The sequence below is a fragment of the Sycon ciliatum genome, chromosome 1 (genome assembly GCF_964019385.1).
Source record: "Sycon ciliatum chromosome 1, ocSycCili1.1, whole genome shotgun sequence".
Classification (NCBI taxonomy): Eukaryota; Metazoa; Porifera; class Calcarea; order Leucosolenida; family Sycettidae; genus Sycon; species Sycon ciliatum.
Genome location: NC_088643.1, coordinates 90,956,302 through 90,979,125, shown reverse-complemented (window position 1 = coordinate 90,979,125; position 22,824 = coordinate 90,956,302). Strand labels below are relative to the sequence as shown.

The window sequence follows — 22,824 nt, the reverse complement described above, 5'->3', positions numbered from 1 at the left end:
TATTTCATTGAGCAGCACTGTAAAGCAGTGTACAGTGTACAGTACAGTGTACAGTGTACAGTGTACAGTGTACGAACTGGACATGTAGCTAGATACCAACACAACATCACAGGTGTGTTGTGCTTGCCAAGTTACCATGGAGCCAAGCAAAGAATGGGGAAAACGAGCAGGTTCTGTACTCCGAAAAACAAGTACGATCAAGAAGTACGCTGCAAAACAATTAACAAAAGGCTCCAGCTCCAGGTCCAAACGTGACAAAGCAGTACATGTGTGTGCACTGTCAGTAAAAGAAGAGTTACATATCATTTTGCCACGTACGGTAGACATCAAAATCACTATCTGCATGCTTTGTTCTTGTGTTCTGTCCTGTACTGTACTGTAATGTACTATCCTGTACTCTACTGTAATGTACTATCCTGTACTCTACTCTACTGTATTGTACTACATGTATCCTGTACTCTACTCTACTGTATTGTACTACATGTATCCTGTACCGTAAGTAAAAAAATCCTGTACTGTCTGGACTCTATTGTATTGCACTATCCTGTACTGTACTGTAATGTACTATCCTGTACTGTATTGCAAAATTGATTTGAAGTTTTTTTGGTTTGGGTTTGAAATTCTTTATTTTACACATGCATTTTTCTGATTTCTTCTCCAGTGTATGATTTATTGCATTTTAAACCATTGTGTTAATTTGCTAAGGTGAGAGTATAACCTGGCCGCCACAAATCAGAGTGGACAATATGAAAATAGCTGTAACTCCAGAACCACTGGAAGGAATCAAGTAAAATTCTCTACGTATGTTCCCTGGTAACAGACCATCCTGGAAAAGCTGCTCACATGGTTATAACTGTATCCAAAGTCATTTTGTAGCCGACACTAAAAAGGCAAACACGGATCGCAAAGCGGCACGCACGTCGCGCAGGAAAACTAAATCAAGCAAGTCAGTATCAGGGAACTTTTTGTATCAGCAAGGAACTATCACATATATGCAGGGAATGAATGGAATTGAATGACTCGTTTTGATTCTGCGTCGCACCGCGCATACAGCGAAGCAAGAGGGCACGAGACGTGAGATTGTTGTAGATGGGCTTAATGGCTTTGACCACAGCTTCAGGAATCGTGTTGTGGTGCTGATGCAGCTCTTGCTTGCCCGCCTGAGCAAGCTGCCAACCGCACCAGCTGTCTCCACCTGTCGGGCAAAACATGTGCTGTGGACGTTCGTCAGTGGATACGCGATGAAAAAGGCCAGCCTATATAGCCTTCGCCATGCTTTGCAGATCATGGGGATGGCTTCTGATTGCATTCCCATAATACGTCTGCAGGGTGTCTATGAGGGGATCAGTGAGCCTGCCTTGACCACCAAGTGGTTTGCCGTCGTCCAATTTCTGGCCTTTCATGGTCTGCTTCAACTTGCGCAGGTGGGTACCGATGCGTTTTTGCACGTGGCCGACGCACTCTTCTTTCCTGACTGTCACATTCGGTCCATACGGTTGTGTTTCATTGACTGCAGAAAAGCCCTTCGAGTCACCATCGCCTATAAAAGAATGGTACTCTAGACCATTTCTTGCCACTGAACGTTGCCACAATACTACAGCAGCCTCTGATTCCATGCCGGGTGCTGACCGCGTTGTGTTTATGGGACACACTTTGGAATGCTCCTCTTTCCATGCAGTGTATTCCTCAGCACTGATGCGACCGCGTTCCTTTCTTTCTGCTCGCTGTTTTCAGGCCTGGCAGTACTTGGTGCTGACATGTAAATCCAAAACCAGGCCGGTGTCCCAATCGATGCACGTGAATGCGCCATGAAGGGATGTGAAGCCTCGCTTCATCAACGTGCCGTCGAACGTTACTGCCGCCACGTTCAGGTCCTGTTCTTTCTTCGCGTTCAGAGATTTGACTTCTGCAACTGCTTGCTGCATACTAGCTTCAGCAACAGACTTTGCAGCAGTGTAGAGGTGTTTTTGGTGGCGTTGAAATGCAGCCTTAGAAACAGGCTTCGGAAGATTCATGACGCCGCAAAATCTGCGTAACCCGCTGTGGCCACGGCCAATTGATCTAGCAGCCAGAACACTTCGCCTGTTGCAGTCAAAAAAATACTGATTGTTCTTTGGCACCAATGGAAGCTCTACACGCAGAGTGCACTCATCATTTGAGCAACAAATTCTAACTGAACTAGCTAGACCAGAACGCTGCGTCTCATTGACTACCATGTCACTACTTCCACAAATTTTGCACGAACAAGCTTCAGAAATAAGTGATTGTAAGCAGGTCAGGTCTACTAAACGATAACCGGACAGTAAACCAGTGCCAGAACCATGTTCTCCCTCCAGGCCACTCTCCGAGTCGCTGCTATCACAGCACTCACTGAATGAATCCTGCTCTGTGCTCGAGGAGTTCGAGCTACTGTCACAGCTCGATGAGTCACTTGCAGATATCCATGCAGGAATACTCAAACTCAGCTTGCGCCGCGACGCAGAGGAAGAAGCAGCAGCATCCGACTCAGACAGTTGCTCAGCTACTCCCTGGCCAAGGAATCGTTTGGGTCGCTTTCTAGGGCGAGCTGAATGTTTCTTGTTACCCATAGCGTAAACAGTTATTTTTTTGGACAATTTCAAAAATGAATGAATCGACATAATTATGGACCGTACCAGTCGCTCACGCTGGCTCGTGATCACGCGGATCATCGTGCACGACTCCATGACAGTTTTCGTATCCAATGGCAACTAGAAATTGCCGAAAACCCAACTGAAAAGGAAGAAGGAACCTAAATTTGCCAGAGAACGAGTACAGGTGGAATCCTGATAATTCGAATATGGCCTAATTCGAACATATTAGAAGTTTTTCCAGGACCGATTTCTGTCGATACGATTCCCACATAAAATTTTCTGATAATTCGAACCTCGAACCAGACATGTCCGTTAATTCGAAGTTCCACGGATTCCACTCACATAGAAAATGTGTGGGATTTGTGCTGATAATTCGAAGTTAGCAAAGTGTAATTCGAAGTTCACTGTACACTGTACTGGTCAGTTCAGTTTGCATGATCAGGCTGTGCCGGTCAGTTCAGTATCCGTGAAATCTGTGTCTAAGGTCCATAGGCTTAGCGCAACTCTGCGTGACCATGAGAGCATTTTGATATACATATTGTGTTGTGGGTTCATGTTTGGATAATTAGAATGTCCGGCTAATTAGAAGTTTTTTCCTGGCATTTCGAGGTTCGAATTATCAGGATTCCACCTGTATATCTAGTATCGTACTCATCATGCATTTTACAACAAAATTCAAATTTACAAATTTTGAAATACGCATTTCGCTTATCGACTCATATCTCAGGCATAATATTGTCCGATTCACTCCAAATTTTCACCGAAGACACTTTGAAACACCCTGAACGATTTGACATTGAGAAAAAAGCTGATTTCTAAAATTCGATTTTTGACCAAAATCAGGGTATACTCCCACTTTGCCCGTAAAAGAGGCCTTAAAAAACTATCCTGTACTGTACTCTACTGTAATGTACTATCCTGTGCTGTACTGTAATGTATTGCACTATCCTGTGCTGTACTGTAATGTACTATCCTGTACTGTATTGCACTGTATTGCACTATCCTGTACTGTACTCTGCTGTGTGGCGCTGTCCTGTCCTGTACAGGAAGCACGTACTGCGCTGGTAAAACGCTTCTCGGCCACTCCGCCGCGTCGGCCTGTCTTGCAAATGCTCAAGAAGAAACCAGTGCCATTGAAGCTGTATGAGCCCAATTTGGATGAAAGGTGAGTAGTGTGCAGCATAGTCAGTTTCCATGTGTGATCAGTACAATTGTCCTGTTTATAATCAAAAAAAGCCTCTACTGTGTGGCTTGCAAGCCTGGGATGGTGTTGGTGTTTTCACACATCCGTGTTCTATGGCATTGGTGGAAGGTGGGGACATGGCACAATATGATATACGGTACTTTGAAGTACAAGTACACTCAGCCTGGCGTGAATGTTGACAGTGACTGGTAGCATGTCAGATTGTCACAATGACTACTACCTGAATAGCGTTAGTCCTGTGCTATCTAATCGTGTTGTTTTATTTTGTACGTGTGTGTATGTGTGTGTGTGTGTGTGTGTGTGTGTGTGTGTGTGTGTGTGTGTGTGTGTGTGTTTGTGCGGTTTGTGTGTGTTTGTGCGGTGTGTGTGTGTGTGTGTGTGTGTTTGTGCGGTGTATGTGTGTGTGTGTGTGTGTGTGTGTGTGTGTGTGTGTGTGCGTGTGCGTGTGTGTGTGTGTGTGTGTGTGTTTGTTACTTTCCTTGTGAAGGTATGCCATTTGTCGCAAGACGCAGGGCGGCGGATTCACCCATAATCGCCATGGTCTTGGTCGCAACCAACAGGAGAGGGAGATGTCTAAGTTGAAGACCAGACTCAAGAAAGAGAACAAGGTCAGTTTTTTCTTCTTCAGGAACTTGGAAGTGCTTGGTATAATGCTTGTTGCTACTGTATTGTCAGAGTGTGACGATTTGGTGTTGATAAAATACTATAGTCTCACGGCCAATGGCTGAAAACTACTCACAAGTGCCAAGTGCAGAGCCACTCAGTCTATTGGCTAAAGATTGGATCGCACTACTAGTACATGATTGACCTTCATGTGTTTCCGGGTTATACTGCTTTAATACTATGTTAGTATAGTGACGTGATCATGTTTACACGTGATCATGTTTGCACCATCACTGAGTGCGGCCGGCAACAATGAGCAGTAATGAAGATATTGCATACGTGTACATGACGATCTTCTATCATTATTATTATTATATTTTAAATATCATATACATTCACGTGTGTGAGCATCATCTAGTTTTGTGCTGGTGGATATCTATTGATCCCAGTGTTGTTTGACACACCTGCACCAGCAATCCAGCGCGTACACCAACACTGACTACCTACTGTTTAATATGGACCTTGAAATCCGATGCGATGACCGCGGCCGGCACCCTTACTGCTGTTACTAGTGTCACTAGTGTTAGTGTTAGTGTTAGTGTGTACATGCACTGTAGTTCACGTACACACTGTAACACATGGACCAGTAGCGCTCGTGTCTGCAAGGCCAGTGCCCCGTGGCCACTCGCCTTCTCAACGGATTTCAATGTCCGCGACAGTAGAACCTGTGTACACAACTATGCGTATTGCACATACGTACTGCACATGTGTAAACCAGTCCTATACATGTAGATAGTTTTGAAGAACTCATGATTACTATTTAATCAAAACAATCCAGGACAACAACGTCAGTCCAACCCTTTTCTTTTCTTTTCTCATCATTTGCACCTCTGATTCTAATGTGTTCTAGCCGTTTCACTGAGTTTTGTCTTTGATGCTGTGCCTGTGTTCCTTGTAGTCTGCAATGCGAGAGCTGCGCAAGGACTCTCAGGCCATTGCTAAGGAGGTTCTCAATGAGCAGCTCGAGAGGTAAGAAGCACTGTGCTAGAAAGCCAAGGATGAATGTATACTTGTATACTGGTGCTCTCTGATGCACTGTGCTAGAAATACTGTGCTAGAAAGCCCATGATAAATGTGTACATGTATACCGCACGTACCGGTACTCTCTTGCGTACAATTGCAAGTTGCTGCTTTCCCTCCTAAAAAGTCATCCCGTGTTGAGTCCAACCCCTGGGATTGACATGACGGACATAAGAAGCCAGCTGAAGATCGCTTGGTATTTTTCAGTCCCTATCCACCCACCCTACCATTCCAGAAGTGAAATGAATTTCAACTAAATATTGATTTCAATCTTCGGCACCCAGTAGTACTTGCATTTTCCATGTGCATTCAATACTAGTTTCTAAAATGTAACTCCTAAAACCCACCCACCCCAAACGAAAGCTTTTCGTTTTGCAAAACGATTGGTAACCTTGGTCGGCCCCATTATCTCTTTGTGTCCGTCGTGTTTTCTGTTAGGGATGCAACGCGGAAGAAGAAGGTCAACAAGCTGCTACATGACGTCCGGCAATCTTGATAGTGGAGTCATCGCTCGACCAACAATGGGCGTTTTTACCTGCGAGCCACCAGCTCTGCTTCAGCTGGATCTGTTCATGCTCACACTCTGTGTGGCATGGCCCAAGTGCCGAGCCTTATGTGTGCACCTTCATGTACATAGGCTGAGGCAACACGTGCAGCCATGGGCTGGGTCAGCAGCAGCAGCAGTAGCACTGGCTTGGTGCAACAGCAGTGACTTGGTTTAGCAGCCGCTGTGTTGCCACACCTGCCGACATTTCAGTAGCCTGCTGATTTTGGAGGCATGTCACGGCCTGCCGACAACAGCCACGGTAATTTTAACCGTAAATGACTAATGTCCACGGTCGCCCTTCTACTTGGTTTAGAAGTCCTGATCCCGATTTTTTTGCTTTCACTGGTCATCCCGAGTGTTTCCGTGGCTCTCTCCTATCCTCACAGTTGTGTCTTATGCTCACAACAATGTCACCGGATCTGTGTGTCGCCATGTCAGTCAGCCGACGGGTACTGCAATGGCTATGGTTGATCAACACAATCAACATCGTAACTCACAGGCCGTGCTTGAGCAATACTCAGCATTGAACCTTTGATAGCTTCAATATGATAAATCATTTTCAATCATAATGATTTTTCACAGTGGAATAATACTACATGTATATGCTGTGAATAGTGGATTATAATTATGATGGAATAAAAAAAAAGAAATGTGTTTGTACAAGTGTGTGCGTGTGTTCCAAATAGCACAGTTACCAGCACTGCTCCGTCAGGAAGTTCTTTCTTACAAGCCAACAACAGGCTGTTGCTACTTGTACCTACACATTGTACTTGTGTGTAGGTTGACGCATTATGCCACTGCAGGAATGCGAGAAAAACGAATATGTCAAAGGAGTTTTGAGAAAGTCCTTATGTTTCATCATGGTTGGTCGGTACGTACGATCAGGGGGAGTATGTGTAGTCCGATACTAGCAGATGTACAACACCCACAGCTACAATAGCAATGATATCATGCATAGAAATTGGATTGGAGGCTCATGGACACGGAATTGTTTTTCATAGTGAAGTAATGAACAGCCTAAAAGTCACCGGAGATGGCCATTCATGTCTTCAATCCCCACTCAAGACATCCTCTGCCTCAACACCTGTACTGCTAGGCACTGTGGTGGAAGGTCTACGGAGTTGCTGTGATAACGGTGCAATTGATGCATGGCAATCATAGTAGTGGAAGTAGGTACTGGTGAGTTGTGATGCTGACCCCAAGAACACCGTGCCCACGGTCAATCTAAACACACCGGCAGCAACCAACACAACAAAAAAGAACAGAGCATCCCGTCTCAGATATAGTATCAGTGCTGTGTTTGCAGCCAAGAGGAAGTCTGTACCTTACACAATATTTTAAAAGAAACTGTTTCATATTTCGGAGGTCGAGCATCGCAAATTTCGCGTTCAGGTTCGAACTCCGATGAAAGTCGAACTCGGTGACGAAATTTGCATTTTGGAGAGTATCAGTAAACAGAATTGTGACGTTGACAGGTTGTACCTGTGTGCAGGCATGGTGTACAGGCAGTACAGGCATGGTGTACAGGCATGGTGTACAGGCATGGTGTACAGGCATGGTGTACAGGCATGGTGTACAGGCATGGTGTACAGGCATGGTGTACAGGCATGGTGTACAGGCATGGTGTACAGGCATGGTGTACAGGCATGGTGTACAGGCATGGTGTACAGGCATGGTGTACAGGCATGGTGTACAGGCATGGTGTACAGGCATGGTGTACAGGCATGGTGTACAGGCATGGTGTACAGGCATGGTGTACAGGCATGGTGTACAGGCATGGTGTACAGGCATGGTGTACAGGCATGGTGTACAGGCATGGTGTACAGGCATGGTGTACAGGCATGGTGTACAGGCATGGTGTACAGGCATGGTGTACAGGCATGGTGTACAGGCATGGTGTACAGGCATGGTGTACAGGCATGGTGTACAGGCATGGTGTACAGGCATGGTGTACAGGCATGGTGTACAGGCATGGTGTACAGGCATGGTGTACAGGCATGGTGTACAGGCATGGTGTACAGGCATGGTGTACAGGCATGGTGTACAGGCAGTACAGGCATGGTGTACAGGCATGGTGTACAGGCAGTACAACATAAATGTATGAAATTTACTGACAGAAGAACGAGCAGTTGTTTTCTCGTAACTCTGAGTTTCACGAACTGAATCGGTCATCAGACGAAAGTCAATACTAACCTTGCCCTGAGGCTGAGAGTACTGCTATTATACCATGGATGTGGCAAGCTCAGCATGCCAATTACCCTGTGGTATGTAGCGCGATATGGAGTGTGTGAGAAAGTGTTAGTTATCTGCGCATTGCTACGTAACACTCTCGTGGAATCAGGTAACAAAGCTTGGCAATTGATGTTCCTTCGCGTAGCTGTAGAGAGAAAGTGTTAATTTCTGTGTATTATTTTAGCGATATTCTCTTAGAATCAGGTGACAAAATTATGAAATTTACGACTGTCCATTTTTGGTGTTCTGGCTGGGGGGTTTTGGAACGAAAAGTGCGAGAGAGCGAAAAGAGTTCGTGATCCAGCTTGCCAACCGAAAAGTGTGTGCGAACTCGAAAGCAAATTCCGTGATGCTAAACCTCAAACCTAAACCTCAAATCTAAACCTCAAACCTAAACCTCAAACCTAAACCTCAAATCTAAACCTCAAACCTAAACCTCAAATCTAAACCTCAAATCTAAACCTCAAACCTAAACCTCAAACCTAAACCTCAAATCTAAACCTCTGTATTACTGTAGCCCGTGCTGTGCTAATCTGAAAATAAACAGCCAGGTTGTCAGGTTGTCCAGAATCTAGTTCTCATCCTTCAATGTGAATGTTTCTTTGTAACGGGTCTCGGCGGGCACAATGTGGTGGAGTAAAGTTCATTACTGCAAGATGTGGTGCAAACATCTCTCTGTGCTGTATATTCACACACTGATGTATGACTGATGTATGACTGTCCCCAGAACTTGAAACAAAGAGTCTACGTGCTGCCATACTCCAAAGTACGGCAGCACATATAATATTGCCATGCCAAAACAAAACAAAATTCACGGTTCGTGTGAGACTCGGCTGGAAGCCGAGTCTCACACGAACCTGCAGGAACACCATCACCCTCTAGGATCAAGGCGTGGATGCAGCTCCTAAACGGTGGGAGGTGAGTAGATCAGACCCACCACAAAGTGGTCTAAGACCGAAAATCCCATTCGCTGCATCCATGCTTCCCTCGTGCCAGGCCACAAGTTCCCAATTGACTACTATACCAAAAAGACGTTAAAAGATAGAATTATAGCACACCTTGTTCGTATAAATATCATCGTGTATTCTGCTATTGTGCACATCACCCTGCAAGAGAGAGAGAGAGAGAGAGAGAGAGAGAGAGAGAGAGAGAGAGAGAGAGAGAGAGAGAGAGAGAGATAGAGATAGAGAGAGAGAGAGCGAGAGAGAGAGAGAGAGAGAGAGAGAGAGAGAGAGAGAGAGAGAGAGAGAGCGAGAGAGATAGAGAGAGAGAGAGAGAGAGAGAGAGAGAGAGAGATAGAGATAGAGAGAGAGAGAGAGAGAGAGAGCGAGAGAGAGAGAGAGAGAGAGAGAGAGAGAGAGAGAGAGAGAGAGAGAGAGAGAGAGAGATAGAGATAGAGAGAGCGAGAGAGAGAGAGAGAGAGAGAGAGAGAGAGAGAGAGAGAGAGAGAGAGAGAGAGAGAGAGAGAGAGAGAGAGAGAGAGAGAGAGAGAGAGAGAGAGAGAGAGAGAGAGAGAGAGAGAGAGAGAGAGAGAGAGAGAGAGAGAGAGAGAGAGAGAGAGAGCATATGCATGTACATGTACAGTCAACTTTGCTAATAACGACTGCGGATATAACGACAATTCGCAAATAACGACAGACTTTTCATGCCCAGAGCAAAGTCCATTCTACCTGTATACATATAATGAGACTTCGGGTATAACGACACTTCGCGAATAACGACACTTTTCTGATGCCCAGCCAAGTGTCGTTATACGCAAAGTTGACTGTATAAGCACTTCAACAACACAATATCAACAGCAGCAGCAGCTGCAGCAACAGTACTACGAGCTACCAGTACAAGCGACAGGCAAATGCATGACACTACATAGTACTGTCGCTTTGCTCCTGGACGAATGGTACAAGAGCCCGTAATAAGGCCCTGGGCGGAAACGTTAGTGAAGGTCATGAACATGGGCATCAATTTGGGCCTGGGCGCTATTTCAGATAAGTGAAATCAAACTAATTTTCACATCATGCCGTACTACTACAGTCTAGAGGTACGTAAAAGGTTAGCACAGTACACTGTACACTATAGTTATACCAAGAGTCCATAAACAAGAGTGTGCAACGCGCGATAGGGTCTTGTCACGACTCGTTTTCAACATTACGTCATTTTCATGTACATTTCACATGTAGCGAATGTCGCGGCCTGCACGTGTAGCTACATGAAAATGACGTAATGTTGAAAACGAGTCGTGACAGACATCTTTGTGGCGTTGCACACTCTTGTTTATGGACTCTTGGTATAACTACAGTACCGTACATGCATGTGGAGCTGTACAGGCATGCACTGACCTGTGCTGTCGCCCATGGGCGGTAACACGGAGGTGGGCTAGAAAATGGAACACGAGTGTTGACACGCGGCAACTGGGTGCGTACACGGGCAGGGGGCGTTCTACCGGGGTATGCATATTCTACTTTGGGCATTTAACTCACAGATGCGGCTACCGATATAACCTCAAGGCTGATTCACAATACAATGTTTTGCCACGTGACATGCGACACCTGCGACGAGCTGTGAAAGCGACACACGGTTCACAAGAGTTTTGGTGTTTGCGACATCCCTATGTACTAGTAGTACTATGCACGTGCACCCAGGGTAGAAACTGTACTCCATTTGTGTAAGTCGCGCGTCGGTTGTCGCAAAAGTTGAACTTTCTTCAATTTCTGCGGCAGGTACCTTGCGACTGTACGCGACAGGTATTTTCTTGTCGCAACTGTCGCAAATCGTGTGTCGCATCGCGAAAGTTGTTCTGTAAACCGGCCTTTATTTTGGCATGGTGTAAAGTTCTAACTCGTTGGAGCAATCAACTTCATGGTGTAAAGTTGTAAACTAAACAATTATTTGCACTGTACTGTACAACCTTCTTGTTGGTATCAACTGATGATACATGTACAAGCAGTGATGACCTGCAGCAAAATTTGACAATGTGCACAAGACAGTGGGTGACAAGCAGGGAGTAGTAAAATACCTACTACTCCCTGGTGAAAAGAGTATGCTACGTCCATGCCATTGTGTTTCCGATGGCTACTTACACAGTATGCGGGGTGGTTATGGGTATCGTGAAGTTCTGTATTATCTGCACAACACATGGAGAAGGACAGACGGACGGACGGACAGGCGGACAGATAGACACAGCGGGAAAGTTCAGGAGCCAGAGATACAATTTTAATAAGCGCCTTCACTTACTCCGGCGAGGGAGGGTTTTCCCCCTAGCAACAGGCGTAGTCGTAGCCATGCCATATGCATACTTCGAAGTATGTATAACTGTATCCATAGCCGTAGCTTACATCCATAGCTCTAATCTTGTACAGGAGCAAACCCGCTGCAAACCCACTACAGGGACTAGACTTGTCCAGCATACAGGCATACAGGCATACAGGCATACAGGCATACACTAATTACAGGCATACATCCTTACAGGCATGCACTAATTACAGGCATACAGGCATACAGGCATACAGGCATGATCAATACAAATCACCGGTCACTAGAACTTACCACCTTAGCTTGGCGAGATGGAATAACCTCAGAATGGTTAAAGTCCAGTGTTACTGCAAGATTCTCCTCTTCAGAGATAATCAGATTCAGTTTCCCAATGGTCAGTGGCAGATAGTTGCGATTAGACACGTTCAGCCGCGCCTACAAGTGTTCACCCAGCAGCACACCAGTTCGCATATGAACATACACACATAGCACACACACACATGCATATGCACCCATGCACACAGTCACACACACATGCATATGCACCCATGCACACAGTCACACACACATGCATATGCACCCATGCACACAGTCACACACACATACACACACATGCAGATACACATATTGATATACACCAACTGATCAATAAACATAAGCAAAACATGTTGCCAGGGTAGTGAAGAGTTATACAAGATCATTGACTAGAGGTTTCCTAATCGTTTTTCTTGAGACAGTCTTCAGGGAAATTCGTCTGATCAATGACACCTCACACTCTTTCGTCTCATCAATGACACCTCACACTCTTTCGTCTCATCAATGACACCTCACACTCTTTGGTCTCATCAATGACACCTCACACTCTTTCATCTCATCAATGACACCTCACACTCTTTCGTCTCATCAATGACACCTCACACTCTTTCGTCTCATCAATGACACCTCACACTCTTTCGTCTCATCAATGACACCTCACACTCTTTGGTCTCATCAATGACACCTCACACTCTTTCATCTCATCAATGACACCTCACACTCTTTCGTCTCATCAATGACACCTCACACTCTTTCGTCTCATCAATGACACCTCACACTCTTTCGTCTCATCAATGACACCTCACACTCTTTGGTCTCATCAATGACACCTCACACTCTTTCATCTCATCAATGACACCTCACACTCTTTCGTCTCATCAATGACACCTCACACTCTTTCGTCTCATCAATGACACCTCACACTCTTTCGTCTCATCAATGACACCTCACACTCTTTGGTCTCATCAATGACACCTCACACTCTTTCGTCTCATCAATGACACCTCACACTCTTTCGCAATCTTTCCACAGTGGCTACAGTACTCGCTTGTTTCTTCCTCGGCTACCCACCCTTCTTACTAGTTCACACATACACACACACACACACACACACACACACACACACACACACACACACACACACACACACACACACACACACACACACACACACACACATGTAATGTCATGTATGCGTAACAATCACACTTCATCTCAGTATTTTATCACACTTCACCTCTATAGCCCTGACACATATGACTAGAATAGGTACCCTTAGGGGTCGTCCGTAATTTTCGAAAAATTAAAAAATCCGTCCTCGTGCAAAATTGTCTCTGACCCACCCACCCACCCCCCATTTTTTCCCATTAATTTTTTGATTTTTAGTTTTTTTTACTGATGCCGGCCCAGCTGGCCAGCTCGAAAAATAAGAACTCCTGACCCCATGTTTTCTGACTGCACCTGTGTCAAGTACTAGTAGCTAAGTACCAGGGAGTCGTAAAATACCGGTATTTTACGACTCCCTGCTAAGTACAGTGAGTATTATTATTATTATTCTTTTATTCCACGATGGCGTGACGCCAATACTGAGGATGATTAATAAGTGCGATAGAACTGGTACTAGCCAGGAACAGCTAGATGGAAATTAACCGGGAGGCAAGAAGCAATGGATCATGAAAAACAAGCGGGGGCAATAACGTTAGCAGGGGTGATCGAGATAAGTACACATTCGAGATATCAGAAACCAGGGGGATGCGCGGAGCAGGAGCAGGTACTGCTCAAAAGAAGACTGGATGCATTGTTTCGGAAAGAATTTCTACGAGGTTGGGTTGTGATGTCGATAGGGAGTGAGTTGTAGAGGGTGAGGGCACTGTTGATGGGGGAATCTCGGTTCCTGTTCGTGTGTGCGTGTCCGATGGAGTAGGTCCTTGTCTGTCGAAGGGTGTATTAGGTCTACCGACGTCCCGGCCATGCACCGTCCTACAACTACATGAAAAGTCATGTACATGTATATCATAGTAGATACTGGTGTTAGCGACAATCGATCCTACACTACGTCTACAGTACACTACACAGTCAGCTATAATCAGTGCAACAAGTGTATGAAAGTCACTGGAGCAAAAAAAAAAAAAAAAGTACGAAAAATCAAAAAATTAAATTCCGCCAGCACTCTTGACCACCCACCCCCTTTTTGCCTGAGGACGGATTTTTTAATTTTTCGAAAAATACGGACGACCCCTTAGCAAAAAAAAACGCTAACGCTATTTTCGACGCTATCTACCCCGGACCAGGGAAATGACGATAAAGTTCTGCGTTGAAACCTTATTTGGTCGAAAATAGCGTGAGGCTTGACGATATCTGGTTTATCAGCATTTTTACTGGATGCGTGAGTTTTGACAGGTTATTGACGGGATCCTGGGATAATTTTTGTACTGCCGCGGAAGTTCAAAGCCACGCGTGTGTGGAGGAAAGGCCTCTTCCTCTTTCACTTTGCTTTCACTTTGCTTATTGTCGCGTCAAGCTAGACTAGCTGTCTGTCATCATGAGTGACCTCGGGTTTTTTGCCAGGTTCCCCGGCGGAACAGCCTGCTGTTGCTCAGCACCACTCGCCAGCCAGCTCATCTTCTTCTGCCTCCAGCACCGGAGAGGTAACAACGCCAACGCGGGAGGTCTCCAGAACTCGCTTCTCGGAGAGAGACGAAATCCTGTTGTTTCGGGAGGTCCTGGCACAGGAGTCCCCCTTTGTCCGTGGACCTAAGGCCTGGGAAACTGTTTCCGCTAACTTGCGAGCCACGGGCAAGGACTTCTCTGCACGCCTGTGCCGGGACAAAGTTCGTGCCGCATTGAAAGAGTTCCGGACACGAAACAACAAGGATAAGAACAAGTGAGTAAAAACTTACAACTGAAAATGCGTTTCTTGGCTGTACTGTATGACTGTACTGTATGTACTGTATGACTGTACTGTATGACTGTACTGTATGTACTGTATGTAGTAGTTGGTGTTCCCAGTCTGGTCTGTGTGCAATTCAGTCTGCATGATATGCATGATACAGTGGAGAATGGTGTGCATGATACAATTTAGCCTGCATGGTCTTTACGGTACAATTTAGCCTGCATGGTGTATACGATACAGGCTAACCTGCATGGTGTATATGATACAGCATGAGTTGAATGTGCAGTATAATGTGTTTGCATGCGGTTCAAGCAAGACTCGGGTTACCAAACTATCCATGTCTATTTTTGTTTGGGTGGATATTTTAGGACGGGCATAGAGGAGACCGACAATGAGAAGGCCCGTCTCCTGACGGAACTCCTCGAGCGCTACGATGCCGAGGAGGAAAAGAAGGAGATGACAGCAGCAGCAGCGAAGAAGAAGCAGGCAGATGATGCAGGGCTGGCGAAGGAGATGCGTGATGCTTCCCTGCTAACATAAGCCCAAACCCGAGGGATCAAGAGGTCTAATGGTAAGTTGATATTTTGCTCATTCAGTTCTCTTCACATTTCTATGATGTATAATTTTCAATGCACATCCACCATTGGATTGCATTTCTAAATCTGCTGTGATTCATATAAAGTTGGTTTAATTATTTGGACTTGTGATATACATGTAGCTGATTATAGAGATCATGTGTGATGCCTAAAGACTTTACAAGTACTAGCATGTCATATTGATACTTTGTTTTATTTTACTGTATGCTTTTAGATGGAGAACAAACAGAAGGAGCACCCACAACAAAGCACAGGCGACTCAACGTAGCAGAGGAGATCAAGAAGAGAACAGCCCTAAAGGAGAAGGAGCTTGACTTGCGGGAGAGAGAGCTGAAGCATGCTGAAAAGAAGGAGGCCAGGGACGCAGAGGAGAAGGTGTGCAAAGTGTGCACAGCTATGCTCATAATCGTCGGGGTAGTTGACGCTGACTTCTCCATCAAGTATTAATGGCAATACTTCGTGCTCCTCATGTTAGTTGCAAAGTAGCTTGCTGCAGAGCAGATAGCGCATGCACTTGTCCATACACTGACCACTGTGTAGCAAGTACAAACCTCCATCCTCCTCGTACCGGCAAATGCGTGGCCGAGCATCTGTCAATGATGTGGACACTCACAGCATCCGCATGCTATATCTTGGGGTGATGGATATGTTGGTTGCTTCGCCCGCACCTTAGACCATGTGGGCGGCGCCATCAAGGCTAAAGAGCTGGATACCTTCGTCATGACATGGATACAGCTATTTTCGCATAGCCCCAAATCCCGACTAGAGTTCTGCACGCTGAGCGGCGTGTCTGTGCGGAGTCACAGCAAAACTCGGTGGTGGTCCAAATGGAATGTCATGGAACAGCTGCACGTAAAGTTTGGTGTCTCCTTTATATGTGTGGAGGACGATGGCGAACATCACGGTACGACATGCACACGGCTCAAGGCTAACATCCAGGATCCTGAAGAACAAGGTAGGCTGCAGATGCAACTGGCAGTCTCGTTGGAGTTTGGTCGTCAATTTGCTAATGCGACCTACAAGCTTGAAGGAGATGGAGAACTCTGTCTGCAGGCGTATGAAGTAATCTGTTCTCCACGGCAGATTATCGAAGCGAACCCCATCTACCTACCATCAACTATAGCTGACAGTGGTCCAATGTCTTGGCGGCATCCAAGGAGGGGCAAGCAACATGTGGAAGAAATATCCACTGGAATGCATTCTACGTGCGAAGCAGTGTTGTACGTAGTTTAGCTGCACGCTGTTCACACGCTGATTGCATGCTGTCTGCACGCTTTTTGCCTGGTTACTGCTAAGATTACGTGTCCGTGCCTGGCTCCGTGCCTGGGTTCGTGCCTGGCTCCGTTTGGGTTATAACTCGTGGCCCTGCGCCGTTTTCCTGGTCTTCCGTTTTCTGTAGTCGTCGCAGCTCCTCGTGTTGGGTCCGTTTTATTCTCTCTCTCGTGGTTTTCTGCCCTTTTGTTACTCTTATCGTTTCCGTTGTCCTCCTGAGCCCTGCTCCTTTCCTTTGTCCCCTTATTCGTCGTTTGAGGCCAAGTAAACCGTATCAACCCGAACAATTCGTTGCTCTGTCTGACTGGTCGCGGGGGCTCAGACAACAGCAGTATTTCCAGCAGCGTTTCGGTGAAAGTGATGCTTTGTATCCACTTGTCCAAGCATTCCGCTCTGAACTTTATGCGATATCTGGAAAGTGGCTCATAGTGTGCCTGCAGCTGAAGAGGTTGATGCCCTCCAATCCTTTTGTTCATCACACAGGCTGAGATCGGTGAGATGAAGGAGGAGTTGCCACAATACTTTGCTGCTATTGAGGATGTGCACGAGAATGTCGACCCAATCACCCGGTGGAAAGCTAATGCCAACGGCCACAAGGCCTGGGCTCACACTTTTCAGCGACTGGTATTGGGTCAGCTCAGTGCAGCAGCTGCAGAACTGGCTTTCAGCCTCCTGGAGAATTCCTTCAACAGGCAGCAGGAAAGAGCTCTGTAATAGTACCTGGAAACGTCCGTGATGTTGCAGTATAACAACCGCAAGAAGTGAGTTCAAGTTGCTGGAGTTGTCACCTCACTGTGACTTCGGCCGGCCTGGTGCCCGATTGGACCAACACTTATCCTCTCCCAGAGCAACATGTTTGCCATCATCAACTGAGTGCATGTGCACATTACATAGTTATTGCTCTACTCTGAGTGGTGGCAGAAGCATTGTCATGGTTACTGGTAAATCATTGTGTTTCAACCTTCTGCATCCAGGTCAGGTATAATAACAATTTTTCTACAGACTTTTCCCGTTTGCAACTCCCAGGTACATGTACTCCCTCAACCTAACGAATAATTACTTTCCCGTTTGCAGCTCCCAGTTGCTCCCTCAATCTAATGGATAATTACATTTCACTCCATTTTATATCCCTCTGTGCCGTGCACTGTCGTACTCATTCTGGCGTATCAATAAATTCAATATCCAATGGCAACAAAGTTCCCTGCCGGCCGGTGCTAACACTTCAAGCTCCGGTCTGCACGTACATTTACATAGCATGCATGAAGTGCACTGCCCTGCATGTTCGAGTCGCATGCACTTACAAATCATAGTCTTGCTTCACACTGTGCATTTCGTTCTCGATTCTCTGCACTTAGCGCTTGGTTCTTTGCACAAAGCACGTGAGATAACACATGGGCCAGACTACACTGCACAGCGTTCACTACGAAGATCCTACTTTCACAGGACTGTCAGGCAGCAGTCATCACACCCAAGGACGTGACATATGCATCAGTTCAACACCGCATATTGACGCACGCACACGCTGAAGTTTTAGCCACCTTGTTATTGGGCGGAACTAATTTTAGGACGTATTAAAGGTACCATCAAGAGTATATAACCCCCCAAGAGTGTGCAACTCTGTATATGGGGTCTCCGACGGCGAAAACTCACATCACGTGTCTCAGGTACGTTCGCACTACATGTACGTACAAACGAAGGATAGCATGCGTGCAATCCGAATATCTGCTATGATCATGCTGGGAATTTGCATACCCGCAGTGAGATTCTGTCAGAGAGTGCTTCTTTATTACTGAAGTACTCCGCTGCTCGCTAAAAACGAGCTGGAAACGTACAACTGCGGCACTACACCACGTGATGTGAGTTTTCGCCGTCGGCGTACCCCATAGAAATGGTATCAGGAGTTGCACACTCTTGGTACTGTACCATCTTGCAGCACTAGTATTTCAAACCTACTTGCCATTCACATCGAAATATCTTAGGTGCCCTCTTCCCTGGAACAGAACTTTACATTTCATAGCTCCCTCTCCCCATCTCCCAGACTAAGTATGGCCAGAGAAAACACCAATACAGTCATGTACATGTACCTGAAGATTAAGATGTAAGAGCGATCCATTAACCGGGTGAGAACTCAGCAATGCTGTTTTAAAGTTGAGAGTTGTTGAGCGAGGGAACAAGAAGACAGTGAGTATCGTAGCTATGACCACACATACCAACACGGCTAAGGCAATGTAGTGCTTACTGCAGTGCAAAATACACACACATACGCACACACACACACACATACACATGCACACACATACACGCACACACGCATACACACACATATACACACACACACGCGCACACACACACACACACACGTGCAAACACACACACACACACACACACACACGCAAACACATACACACACGCAAACACATACACACACACACACACAAACACACACACAAACACATAAACACAAACATGTACGAACACACATGTACACACATGCATACATGAGCCCTGTCGTGTCCAGAGTATTGCCGTAAAACGGCCGCATGTCCCCTCGTACGAGGAGCTGACAGACATGGGGCAGGTTGGTCGAGTACTGTACACAGCACACTCCAGCGTTCATGGAATGTCCAGCATGACATTTTTTTATGTGGAAGTGCTAATAGCTATTCTCGCACGCCCCTTGCTAGAGTCTCTCCCTCCTGAACTGCTCTTCCTGTCCAGTGAGGACTACTGTGCTGTCCAGATATCTGTTATTATGAAGCTGAAATAACCAGATACATGTACAATGTAGCGTAGAGCTAGAGGTTCATCCTCCCACGATACTGAGATTGGGCACAGAGCAATTTACTCTGTGCCCAATTTCAGTATCGTGGGAGGATGACAAATGATGGGCACTGTGGCCAACCTGGGTCCATATCACCTCTCAGGAGCTGGCCCCGGGCCTACAATACCATACCATACCCTTTTACAGTCATTTTACGTCGGATATAGAGTACCTCGGCTACGCAGTACTTTCATGTCACTTGGCGGTACGTTAAACTGAAGTTTCACTGTGTATACTGTGTACATAGAATTTGACTACTGGCGCTGTACAAGTAGCTGCGAGTACATGGCACTACAACTTACGTATAGTTAGGCTTCAGGCGGCTGTCTCCATGAGGAATTAGTGCGACCAACTCGGAGGAATCTACACGGGACAACCAAGACACGAAACAATGAAAAGACCTACAAGTACAAGTAGTAGTGAGGGGTGTCACACACGGTACGATCATGGTCATACCACATGGCCGTTCCACTTTTCGTCCAAGATGGTCCACCCAGAGCGCCTGTAGAGCGCTAAAACGTGCCCTGTTGGCCGAAAAATCCGATTTTTCCCCCGGGAGCCCCCCCCCCCCTTCCCGGTTGTACCACTCCCCCGTGACACTCCTGGTAGTGCCGTCATACAGTTACGAGTGCTTCTCCACATGTCACTCCTTAACACAGGTCAATCCTCCGTATCACTGGCCTTGGGGACAATCCTTCTTTACATGATGAACGTTCACGCTTCCTGGCAACTGACTTGACAGTCGACGGCCAGTTGGCCGGAATTGCGGGCTCCAGCATTCGGAGCATCCACCTTCTTCACATATTACCGCCGACGTCGCAACATCTTACTTCATATTGTTGTGCCTCGCATGGGAATCCTGGAATGCGATTAGACGTTTGGAGGCAATGTCATTGCGACTGGTCGATGGTCTTCAGTGTCTGTTCACACAATTTCCGAATGCGACATTGACTCACACTCTAGATGGCAGTCGTGAGTCAGTCAAGCGTCAACTTCCAGCACGAGTTCCAGCGTTCGAGCAGCAAATAGTGTTCCCGTTACAGTATATTCAGTGTCTGCTCTAGGATTTCAAACCAACCAGGTGCACGTGTACCTGGCATAACCATTGCAACCGGGTCAGAGGCGGGTCAGAGGCGGGTACGTTCAAGTGTGGCTACTGCATGTATGCATGTACATCAGCCTATGATCAGCGAGTTGTAAATATGTTATGGCTCCCTGCTGTATGCCATAAAAAGCCCGTAATATTAAAGGCCCTGGGCGGAAACGTTAGTGAAGGTCCAGAACATAGGCATCAATTCGGGCCTGGGTGCTAATGTGGGCCCGGACCGATCTTCACATTATGTCGTACTACTGCACGTACTAATCAGGTTAGCACATGCACAGTGCACTGCACCCTAAGTTACAGTCAACTTCGCTTAACACGACTGCGGATATAACGACAACTCGCGAATAACGACAGCATTTCCATGCCCTGAGCAAAGTCCCTTCCAACTGTTATACATATAATGAGACTTCGCGTATAACGACACTTCGCGAATAAGGACACTTTTTTGACGCCCCGCCGAGTGTCGTTATAAGCAAAGTTGACTGTATACTACAGTAGCGTACATACACATGGAGCTGTGCATGCACTGCACTGTGTGCTGTACATACACATGGAGCTGTGCATGCACTGCACTGTGTGCTGTACATACACATGGAGCTGTGCATGCACTGCACTGTGTACTGTACACTACACATGGAGCTGTGCATGCACTGCACTGTGTACTGTCAAGAGTACATAAACCAGAGTTTGCAACTCGGGATGGTTCCTGTGGGAGCGTAATTCGTGCACTACGTCATTTCTGATGGCATGGTAAGCCACAGGTACGGTGAAAAGTTGCGTAACCAGTCGCGGTGGTGCAGTTCACTGAGTTTGTCCTGATTTCGGTTTTTTTAGACGGATAGCCTGGTGACTTTACTTGTCGGTGGATGCACGCAGCGTACACAGTCACACAAAATACCGAAATCCTGAAACAGGACGTCTAAAATCAAGCAAACTTGGCTGATTTCCGGGCTATGAAACATGAAAATTTGGCTGTACGCAAGACGCGGCTTGGCTGACCTCATCAGGGTGACGTAGTGCACGAACTGCGCTGTTTCAGATCTGATATGCACAGTTGCACACTCTGGTTTATGTACTTTTGGCACTGTACATACACATGGAGCTGTGCATGCACTGCACTGTGTACTGGACCTGTGCTTTCGCCCATGGGTGTTTACACGGAGTTGGGCTAGAAAACGGGACAAGAGTGTTGACACTGGGCACCTGGGCGTGTACACAGGTAGTGGGCGCTATACTGGGTGGGCATTGATATTGTACCGGCTTTTACGGTATTGTATTTCCAATCGGGTCACAGGTGACTCGGTGTTCTCTTTCCAAACGGGTCCCCCACCCGAGTCGCTGACCCGGCCGACCCGGCTCTGGAGCAGACACTGATATTATGCATTCTATGAGCTTCCACCAGACTCCAGCAACAGTACTCTAGGCCATACACATGTCATCGTTTTCATAAGCCCACAAGACAGGATTACTGTACTGCTCACCTGCAGAGAGATATCCAGTACCCTGACACGTTTCGCATGGCTTGACGGCTCTTCTTGAAATATATGAAGAGCAAAACCGACTCAAAAGCCTTTCCCTCCCTGATTGAGGAGGGCTGTTCACACTCGCAGGCCCAGACCTGCAGTCTGCAGCATCACTCCTCTTCAGAGCCTCTTCATCGACATACGGCGACTCGGCGACACCATTAGTACTGCCGTACGTTGGAGCATGTGGCAGGAAGTCATCCATGGTCTCACGAAGCCAAAATGATAACAAGGGATAGTGCTAACAGGGCATTATCTTTCACATTATGTTCCAGACTGTCAATGACAGTGACAGCTGGAACACGACAAGGCTCACGTTTTGTTGATACTGAAGAAAATGGAAAGTATGTAAGGGCTCAATGCCTTCTAAACGAACGATCTCCTGCACCTATATTGGGGGTAAGGCGTGGACAACTACTATAAGTACACGTCGTTGCACCAGTAACAGTGAAGCCCTGTTTCCTGTCGAGTGTGCTCAGTTATGACACATCATTGGTATGTCAATTGTCTCCACATAACAACAGGAGTTTCGCTTTCTTCTTGATTTTTGCAGAATGTACATGTACATGACTGTTCGAAATCCACACGTGCGTCGGTGTGCACATTATAATGACTACGTCATGGATTAGCTAATGCTCGACAATGACTATGTGCGCACGAGCCAGGCGCTAGGCGGCGTCGGCGCGGGCGCGGTGGGTGGCTCGCGGTGTTAGCAGCTCGCGCTAGTACAAATTATTATTTAGACCGCGCCGACCAGTTCCTACAACTCTCG

At 46.5% G+C, this 22,824-nt stretch overlaps 2 protein-coding genes across 2 annotated transcripts in view; one reads left to right on the top strand and one right to left on the bottom strand.

Annotated features, from left to right (window-relative positions):
* The window catches only part of LOC135806417 (nucleolar protein 14-like), a 70,361-nt gene extending 63,785 nt beyond the window's left edge, over positions 1-6,576 (top strand). Inside the window, exons 25-28 of the mRNA XM_065320595.1 lie at positions 3,659-3,777; positions 4,304-4,424; positions 5,378-5,448; positions 5,938-6,576. Coding sequence (XP_065176667.1) covers positions 3,659-3,777; positions 4,304-4,424; positions 5,378-5,448; positions 5,938-5,995 — 369 coding nt within the window. The 3' untranslated portion in view covers positions 5,996-6,576. The remainder of the gene's footprint in view (positions 1-3,658; positions 3,778-4,303; positions 4,425-5,377; positions 5,449-5,937) is intronic.
* LOC135806420 (transmembrane protein 106C-like) lies at positions 6,563-22,586 on the bottom strand. The gene is made up of 7 exons (XM_065320599.1): positions 22,011-22,586; positions 19,727-19,787; positions 18,688-18,841; positions 11,822-11,962; positions 11,356-11,399; positions 9,337-9,384; positions 6,563-7,270 (listed from the first exon to the last, which is right to left on the bottom strand). The coding sequence occupies exons 1-7, from the start codon at positions 22,255-22,257 to the stop codon at positions 7,096-7,098; spliced, it is 870 nt and encodes a 289-aa protein (XP_065176671.1). The 5' UTR covers positions 22,258-22,586; the 3' UTR covers positions 6,563-7,095.
* Between the last annotated feature and the right edge of the window lie 238 nt (positions 22,587-22,824).

Bases quoted from the DNA above. Each gene is read 5' to 3' on its own strand.
- LOC135806420 (XM_065320599.1), bottom strand. From the start codon at position 22,257: ATGGATGACTTCCTGCCACATGCTCCAACGTACGGCAGTACTAATGGT. The intron at 18,842-19,726 runs GTAAGTTGTAGT...TTTGCACTGCAG, and splicing joins CGCCTGAAGCCTAACTATAC to TAAGCACTACATTGCCTTAG. The intron at 9,385-11,355 runs GTAAGTAGCCAT...TCTCTCTTGCAG, and splicing joins ATAACCACCCCGCATACTGT to GGTGATGTGCACAATAGCAG.